Source organism: Ostrinia nubilalis, chromosome 5 (genome assembly GCF_963855985.1).
Source record: "Ostrinia nubilalis chromosome 5, ilOstNubi1.1, whole genome shotgun sequence".
In the NCBI taxonomy this organism is placed as follows: Eukaryota; Metazoa; Arthropoda; class Insecta; order Lepidoptera; family Crambidae; genus Ostrinia; species Ostrinia nubilalis.
The window spans coordinates 18509244-18518658 of record NC_087092.1 but is presented as its reverse complement, the minus strand read 5'-3'; the positions used below and the strand labels follow the sequence as shown (position 1 = coordinate 18518658).

General features: G+C 43.2%; 2 protein-coding genes across 2 annotated transcripts; both read right to left on the bottom strand.

Annotated features, from left to right (window-relative positions):
* Positions 1-414: 414 nt before the first annotated feature.
* Positions 415-1503, bottom strand: LOC135072183 (uncharacterized). Its single transcript, XM_063966140.1, has one exon. It carries the CDS (start codon positions 1501-1503, stop codon positions 415-417), a length of 1089 nt encoding a protein of 362 aa, XP_063822210.1.
* A 4150-nt stretch (positions 1504-5653) lies between these two features.
* LOC135072182 (uncharacterized) lies at positions 5654-8975 on the bottom strand. The gene is made up of 3 exons (XM_063966139.1): positions 8852-8975; positions 8407-8762; positions 5654-6341 (listed from the first exon to the last, which is right to left on the bottom strand). Exons 2-3 carry the CDS (start codon positions 8700-8702, stop codon positions 5654-5656), a joined length of 984 nt encoding a protein of 327 aa, XP_063822209.1. The 5' UTR covers positions 8703-8762; positions 8852-8975.
* Positions 8976-9415: the final 440 nt, after the last annotated feature.

Below are 9415 nucleotides of genomic sequence, written 5' to 3'. Positions count from 1 at the left end.
TAACCTAACCTAACCTAACCTAACCTAACCTAACCTAACCTAACCTAACCTAACCTAACCTTTTTTTTTTTTTTTTTTTTTTTTTTTTTTTTGCGCAGGAAAATACTTTGCGTATACCCGCCGCCTCGGGGGAAGCGACGGGTTATGTGGGACTCCCTTGTCGGGTGGCAGCAATAGCGGCTGTCACCCGACAAGTATACCCACTAAAAACCTGCGGTGCACCCTCTGCGTTTTACTGGCACGACGTGGGGTCCTACAGATTCAGACCACGCCGTGCCGACGCATGGCCCGGCCTTTGCCGGGCCTCCCGCGCTAAAGAGGGGGTCTGCCGGTACACTGGCAGACCCCCCCAGACAGGGTGGGACCGTGCAATGTGGGTGATGGGCCCCCCGGCCTAACACCCACTGGTCTCACCTAGGGAGGCGGAAGGAGGCGAGCGAATCTCCTCCTTCTTCCCCCCGGCCGTCTGCGCCGGAGCGCGTGGGCTTCGGGATCTATTTCCCTAGCCCGTTCCGCGGTCTCCTTCTGCAGCATCACCTCTTCGCAGAAGGAGACCATGGCGTTCCACGCGCTCTCGCCCAGGAGCATCGCAACCACGACGCTGGGGAGCGCGAGGTCCGGACCAGTCACCGCAGTCAGAGCCCGGCGCTGCTGAACCCATGCTGGGCACACCTCAAGGGTGTGCTGAGCCGTATCTTCCGCAGCGCCGCACTCGTGACATTCAGGGCTCGGCTCTCTACCGATCAGATGCAGGTACCAACCGAAGCATCCGTGTCCGGTTAGCACCTGCACCAGACGATAGGTGAGGAAGCCGTGCCTCCGATGCACCCACTGGTCCAGGACCGGGCGGATCGCCTCTATGGTTCTCACGCCATAGCGGCAGTCCACCAGCTCTCGCTCCCAGCGCCGCAGAAGCTCCTCTCGGGCAAGCTCGCGGACGCGCTCCACCTCCTCGTATGCCGGGCGCTCCCCTGCCTCGCGCCTCGACGTTCTGAACTGATAGACCACGTCGAGGACCTCTGCTTCGAGTTCCCATGGGGGGAGCCCGGCCAAAACGCACGCCGCACCGTGTGATACGGTGCGGTACCCTCTTATCGCCCGCAAAGCGATGGTGCGCTGCGGGCGCCGCAGAGCAGCCCGGTTCTCTCTGTCGAGAGAACCCACCCATATGGGAGCCCCGTATAGGGCCATACTCTTTATAACCCCAGCGTAGAGTTTGCGACAGCTCACGCTGGGGCCCCGCGTGTTAGGCAGCAGTCTGCCCAATGCAGCTGCCGCCCCTGTAAGTTTGGGGGCCAGACCCTCGAAATGGGCGTGGAAATTCCACCGCCCGTCTAACACTAGGCCCAGATATTTCATCTGGCCCCCTATCCGTACACGGACACCCTCTATATTGAGGTGGGCACCTGGTGGCGGTCCGCTCCGAGGCCCGTGAAACATTAGGGCCTCGGTCTTATGGGGGGCCACTTCCAGGCCCACCGCCCTGATACGGGCCACAACCATTTCGGTGGCCGCCTCTATCCGCAGGAACCTAACCTAACCTAACCTAACCTAACCTAACCTAACCTAACAAAAACCGGTTAGGTTTCAAAATCCCGGGATTTGAAAATTCCGGAAAAATCACAGTTAGGTTCCTGAGGACATTCTGGAAACCGGTTAGGTTCGTTCTAGAACCTAACTTAATGAAACCTAACAAAAACCGGTTAGGTTTCAAAATCTCGGGATTTGAAAATTCCGGAAAAATCACAGGTTCCTGAGGACATTCTGGAAACCGGTTAGGTTCGTTCTAGAACCTAACTTAATGAAACCTAACAAAAACCGGTTAGGTTTCAAAATCCCGGGATTTGAAAATTCCGGAAAAATCACAGTTAGGTTCCTGAGGACATTCTGGAAACCGGTTAGGTTCGTTCTAGAACCTAACTTAATGAAACCTAACAAAAACCGGTTAGGTTTCAAAATCCCGGGATTTGAAAATTCCGGAAAAATCACAGTTAGGTTCCTGAGGACATTCTGGAAACCGGTTAGGTTCGTTCTAGAACCTAACTTAATGAAACCTAACAAAAACCGGTTAGGTTTCAAAATCCCGGGATTTGAAAATTCCGGAAAAATCACAGTTAGGTTCCTGAGGACATTCTGGAAACCGGTTAGGTTCGTTCTAGAACCTAACTTAATGAAACCTAACAAAAACCGGTTAGGTTTCAAAATCTCGGGATTTGAAAATTCCTCAAAAATCACAGGTTCCTGAGGACATTCTGGAAACCGGTTAGGTTCGTTCTAGAACCTAACTTAATGAAACCTAACAAAAACCGGTTAGGTTTCAAAATCCCGGGATTTGAAAATTCCGGAAAAATCACAGTTAGGTTCCTGAGGACATTCTGGAAACCGGTTAGGTTCGTTCTAGAACCTAACTTAATGAAACCTAACAAAAACCGGTTAGGTTTCAAAATCCCGGGATTTGAAAATTCCGGAAAAATCACAGTTAGGTTCCTGAGGACATTCTGGAAACCGGTTAGGTTCGTTCTAGAACCTAACTTAATGAAACCTAACAAAAACCGGTTAGGTTTCAAAATCCCGGGATTTGAAAATTCCGGAAAAATCACAGTTAGGTTCCTGAGGACATTCTGGAAACCGGTTAGGTTCGTTCTAGAACCTAACTTAATGAAACCTAACAAAAACCGGTTAGGTTTCAAAATCCCGGGATTTGAAAATTCCGGAAAAATCACAGTTAGGTTCCTGAGGACATTCTGGAAACCGGTTAGGTTCGTTCTAGAACCTAACTTAATGAAACCTAACAAAAACCGGTTAGGTTTCAAAATCTCGGGATTTGAAAATTCCGGAAAAATCACAGGTTCCTGAGGACATTCTGGAAACCGGTTAGGTTCGTTCTAGAACCTAACTTAATGAAACCTAACAAAAACCGGTTAGGTTTCAAAATCCCGGGATTTGAAAATTCCGGAAAAATCACAGTTAGGTTCCTGAGGACATTCTGGAAACCGGTTAGGTTCGTTCTAGAACCTAACTTAATGAAACCTAACAAAAACCGGTTAGGTTTCAAAATCCCGGGATTTGAAAATTCCGGAAAAATCACAGTTAGGTTCCTGAGGACATTCTGGAAACCGGTTAGGTTCGTTCTAGAACCTAACTTAATGAAACCTAACAAAAACCGGTTAGGTTTCAAAATCTCGGGATTTGAAAATTCCGGAAAAATCACAGGTTCCTGAGGACATTCTGGAAACCGGTTAGGTTCGTTCTAGAACCTAACTTAATGAAACCTAACAAAAACCGGTTAGGTTTCAAAATCCCGGGATTTGAAAATTCCGGAAAAATCACAGTTAGGTTCCTGAGGACATTCTGGAAACCGGTTAGGTTCGTTCTAGAACCTAACTTAATGAAACCTAACAAAAACCGGTTAGGTTTCAAAATCCCGGGATTTGAAAATTCCGGAAAAATCACAGTTAGGTTCCTGAGGACATTCTGGAAACCGGTTAGGTTCGTTTTAGAACCTAACCGCGCGAGCGCGTGCGCAGCACGCGCGAGCGTTTACGAAAAATGTAGTGTTATACCTGGTGCGCAGAGCTGCAGCCCCCCGCTGCTGCGCGCGGGCGGTTATCGTTTGTCAATGTACCTCGACTTTAATTTGTAGAGTTTATACTATTTTTTTTTTGTCAACTATCGGGTAAATAATATTATTCCTTAATTTCTCTCAGATCTAATTTAGTTTTATAATTAGATCTAAAACTAAATTAGATTTGAGAGAAATTAAAGAATAATATTTAATGAAACGACCGTTTCCGCCGAATAGCTTGTCAGTACTAATTTTATTTCAAGTTATTATTGCAAAAAAAGTAATTTGGCATAATATGATACGATGCATGGACCTATAAAAAAAGTCGGACGGAGTCTCATCAACAAAATACTGTGACATTAGGATACACCAGCTTGCCTGTACGTACAGGCCGGCACGCACACATTCACACCCTGTTACACCACTTCGAGAGCAAACTTCACACAGTTGACACATTTAAGCAGCGAAAAAACAACACGAATACGACATGTCTTGTGTGATGAAATTGTGTAAAAACCGTTCTGTTCAAACAAACAAAAATTAAGGAATCACATTTCACAGGTAAAATAATAATCCAATCACTTGTTTCCCGACATTAAAATATTGAAATTAATTGAAATCAAACGTCATTCACTCGAAAAAATAATACGTCAAAGACCAGTGTTCTCAGTTATTTACGTGGGAAAATTACCCGAAATATGGGAAATTAATAATGATTTTAGGACTTTTTAGTTATGTATTACGCATACTATGGAAATAAAATAATTTATCATAATTATTGTGTTTTAATGGGATATATTTTCATAGGCAAATTTGATCCTTCCCAAAAATGTGGAACTGCGAAATTCAAATTTTCTTACATTGATTGCAAGTCAGTGTCAGGTTGTATGTTAAAAAAAATCTATCAGAGATAATAATAATATAATATTGATGATGCATAAGATTATGATTATAATGTACACAAGATTCGTAATTTGTAACTGCGTGAATTATTTTTGATCAACATTATGTACATACCCTGACACACTGACTTGCAAACAATGTAAGAAAATTTGAACATTGAAAATTTCGCGCCTACCTCAACGCATCTTTCATCCTTTTAAAATGGCACGGAATAATTCTGTCTACATTTCCAAGTAACATCTGCCGATCTATGTTTTTCTTAAAATAAATGGGTAAAATGTTTTCGCTAACATGGCATCCCTAAATTCACTCACACAATAGACAAACGCCAAAATTTTGCGTCACAGTTTTGTTGTAGCGCGAGTTCCGTCCGCCTTTTTTTATAGGTCCATGATACGATGACTCTTAGTGTTATTATGTGAAATTAGAAGGGCTATAAAATGCTACTTTGTTACTCGGACACTTCTGAATATCGACATTAATTTACTTCGACATTACACTATTCAAACAAAGGATTTTCGCCTTTGAATAGTGCAGTGTAGTGTAGTACATTTTTGATGATTTCTAAGTAATTTTCACTAATCATAACACTTTGTATGAATTTTGTCAGATTGGTAAAATTTTAAATCAGGCGAAACCATTTTTGACTGACTGATTAACTGATTTTTGCAGTCAAAAGTGGTTTTGACCGATTATGAGTTTTGACTGTAACATAATACATATTTGTTGAAAATAGCACTAGTTTAAGGTCAGTATAGACTAGAGCATTTACTTGATGCCATGATTATAGATTTTTAACTACACGGGAGACATTGGACAGCAACAGGACGGCAGGTTCAGCACTGATTACGATGTGAGTGAATAAATTAACTGCAAGAACTTGGAAAATTGTTGAAAGCTAATCAAATAAATATCAACAAATCGGATTCCGGAACCGCGTCACTTCACTTCAAAAATTAAATGTCAAAATTTCCGTTAATAGAAACCGAGTTTTAACTTGTATCGTACCATTCGTAAGAACGTCACATTACATAGAAACGCTCCAGTCTATACTCACCTTTACAAGAGCAACACAATGTTTCGTTCGCCAATCCTAAACGAATGAATAGTCTTTTCTTAACATAAAGCAGTCTCGTATGCGCCGTTTTAAACATCTTTGGCTTTGAGGATTGAGATCGAGAGAAGTCACTCAGATGCAGCGTCGAGCAGCGAGCGCACCAGGCGCGGCGAGCGCGGCGCGGCGCAGGGGTTGCGCAGCACGAGCTCGCCCGCCGCGTCCCCCGCGCCCGCCGCGCCCCCCGCGCCCGCCGCGTCCACTGCAGGCGGCGACTCGGCGGCCGCTGCGAGGATATCAACCTCGACGTTGACGATCGGAGAGGGCGGCGCGGGGCGTCTCCGGCGACGGCGGACGCGTGGTCTCTTGCGCGGCCGCGACGAGATTTCGTCGAGAATGGCCAGGGCTTGCACCTTTAACGTTTTCAATCGTTCGGTATCCGATGTTATGTCCTGGGTGGGCTCACGATTCTCCTGCGATTGAGATAAACTCTCATCGGATTCAGAGCAGGCGACGACGCGCGACACGAGCGGCGCGGCGGTTCGCTCGCACAGCCCGTTGGGCCCCCAGGGGGGCACCGGGACCGGCGCCGGGGCGTCCTTCGTGGCCCCCGGGGAGGCCACCGGGGCCGGTGCCACAGGTTCTGGCGAGTCCGTGCCGCATGTTACAGCTGAATGGTGATCTAAATTAAGATCTTCCTGTATTTTTCTTTTTTTGTGGTCAGGTTGAACTGGAGATGCTTCAAATTCCCCATTGTTTATAGTTTCATAGAGGGCTGAAGTTGTGTCTTCATTTGATTCAGCAGTTTCCAGAATGACCCTGAAAATGTAACATTTTATATTTTTTGCATGCATTTATAAATGTTATTTGACTATGAGGAAATGTTTTTGTTATAATCCTAGCTAGATTTTTTTTAACACTACAGCACTGTGTGAATAATTGATTTTTTCCCATGGCATTCGTCACTAACATTGATATTAACTTTTGTCTTTTGTAATACAAAATGATATGCTGATTGAAAATTTCATTTAGTGCTATAAAGGTCTACTTGCACAGCAGCAGAGTGTGGGACGCAACTCAGTCATGTCACTTTCACTCTTCCTGCATCTGCATTGTTACAATATGAGTTTTCTTTTAAAATAAATTCAGTAATTTTTTGAATTGTTTTGCATGTATGGTACTTAGGTATTTTATAAAGGGGAATTATAAAACGAGCGACTAAAAAAAAACTTTGCGACTGATGATGGCATACTGTTTTAATACCTTGAGCGGTATGAATTTGAGTAAGCGAAAAATTTACCAAACTAACGACGAATATTGATCAATAATAAAATCCAGAACGAGCTTACAAAATGTGGGTTTTGATTATTACATTTCAGACATAAAAATACTATCCGGGCGACTAAATTACTAAGTGAGCGACTAGAAATACAGAGAGGGCAACTTTAATATGAAGATACATTAGATTTTTCTAATTGAGGTTTTACTGAACGAACTACAAAAAAGTTAATTCTAAGCAAAGTTTTGTGAGCTGCTTTATTAATGATTATTGGTTACTGATATTATATTTGAGTCTCATGTTTTTTATTTTGATACGCTTTATTAATGAAAACTACAGATTGTTACAGCGCGCGAATTCGAATGGGGGCGGGGCGACTGTCCCGAATTTTTAACAAAATATGTATGCAAACACGTTTTGAGTCTAGCAATTCGGCTCAAACTAACAACACCGCCACTGGAAGCAAAACTGATACCTATTGGACAAAAAAGAAAACGTGGCCGGCCCGCTAAGTCCAAGCCAGCACTTATCATACAGTGACGATGAGTAGGTAGAGCTCCTCAATCCTCATAGGTACCAATGAACCTTATTAATAAGATTACTTTTTTTTGGGTCGACAGAAGCGAGTTATTTTATTTTGTTTTTTTTTTGTTGATTCGATTTAAGAAAATACAAATTTATTTCATTTTTCGTAATACATTGTTTCATTTGATTACCTACCCTTAAATTTTAATGATTTATTTTTTTCGCTACTAGAATAGTGTTCCGTCAAATATTTATTTCATAAGATCATTTTTTATTTAAATGTTGGCTCATAATACGCTGCTCATAATAGTATTTTTCAAAGTAGTTTTTGCATTCGAAACACTTCATTAAAGTTCAAAATACCGCTCAGGATAAAAAAAAGCATTTGCCAAATATTGAAAAAAATGCAGGACCTAACGTTGACACTCAATCAAATATTAGGTCGCTCAAATATTATGAAGCTTCTCATTTTGTATTTTAAGGAACTCAATTTTTTTTTGTAAGTTGCTATTCTTTTGATTTTTCGTCACTCGCACTCAGTCGCTCACTTAGTAATTCTTTAGCCCACATTAATTATTTTTGACACTTACAACATAAATTTACAGTCACTCGTTTAAATACTACCCTTTTATAAAGCAAAGGTTTCAACAGTTACAGTCAAAGAATGAAGTATGCATTAGAATGCATACCAAATTAATAAATAATTTAGTAGAAAACAGTGTCACTGTGTCCAATGTAACCAAGGCTCAGAATGATTTGAAAAATACCATTATTGAAATGTTCATGAATGATTTTGCATAAACTTTGACGAAAAAAAGCCGCGCGGGGCACACACGATGGAGTGGCAACATCAGCCGTGCCCCGATAACAATTAATTGTGGTAAAGAACGAAAACTTGGTTCTGAAAAATGGCTAATAATGTTATGTAACCGGTTTCGAGGAACGAAGACGAAATTATTTCGTTCTCATGTACTTAGGGCTATAACGGTTTTATAAATTTATCGGGTTCCGAGCCTTGAACGCATGGAACAATGAAACGGGGGTAGTCAAGTGCACGGTGTAGAAGTTCCAGCCACTCACTCGACGGGGTCGTCGTGCTGCAGCAGCGCCAGCGGCTCGTCGGGCGGCAGCAGGTGTCCGCGCGACAGCAGCGCCAGGCGGCGCGGCAGCGGGAACAGCGCGCGCAGGCGCCGCGCCAGCCAGCGCACGCGCCGCGCGCCGCGCACGCTCAGCAGCACCCGCGCGCGCTCGTCGCTGAAGAACCGCTCCAGGTTCACGCGCACCCGGAAGCCGCCTTCCGCCGTGCCGCCGTCCGACGCTCCCGGTGTGCGCTCCGGTTCGCCTGTGGAGTTCCTTGTCGTGATTTTCGCCATCATCTTCCGAGTCCGTAAACGTCAGATACCTCCGTGCCGGTAATCACCGCACCGTGGCTGTTCCTGGAGCGAACACCGATATTTTAAAATCAAGCCATTTTAATTCGTTTGTAACTTTTTTCCATGTTTTAAAAAATACATAGAGTACCTACCTACAATGTTTATGGCTAGATCTGGGATATAACGGCCCACCTACCAACTTTTCATTACTTTTTATAATTAAAATTTTAATACTTTTGCCGCACGCACGCACCAAATTAAATTGACATCAATTGACATTTGTTTGACTTTGACAGTCATGATGGAAAAAAATTTCTCATTCTTTTTTGATGTTGGCAATACACTTTGAGGCCGACTTGATTTGTGCCATTTTCAAGTTTGAAGTGAGCTCAAATGAGCTCATGAGCTGAGCTGATACGAATTACAAAATGAAACCAAGTGGGATGGGACTTGGGTTAATTTAATGATTTAATGAAGGATGATAGATGATACCCCTTCTTTCTTACCCTTCTTTAGGACTTCTATCTAATGGGAGAATCCGAAGAATCACGTTGCACTGTTTTGTTTCATTTGCCCACACTCATGCACGTTCACGAACACTTAATGGTTAATAATCCACCATTATACACATTAATAGTCGTCTAAACATTTTAAAAAAATTGTTGCTTTTAGAGGGAATGTATATGATCCTAAACTTTTAAAGCTCTTTCCGAGTT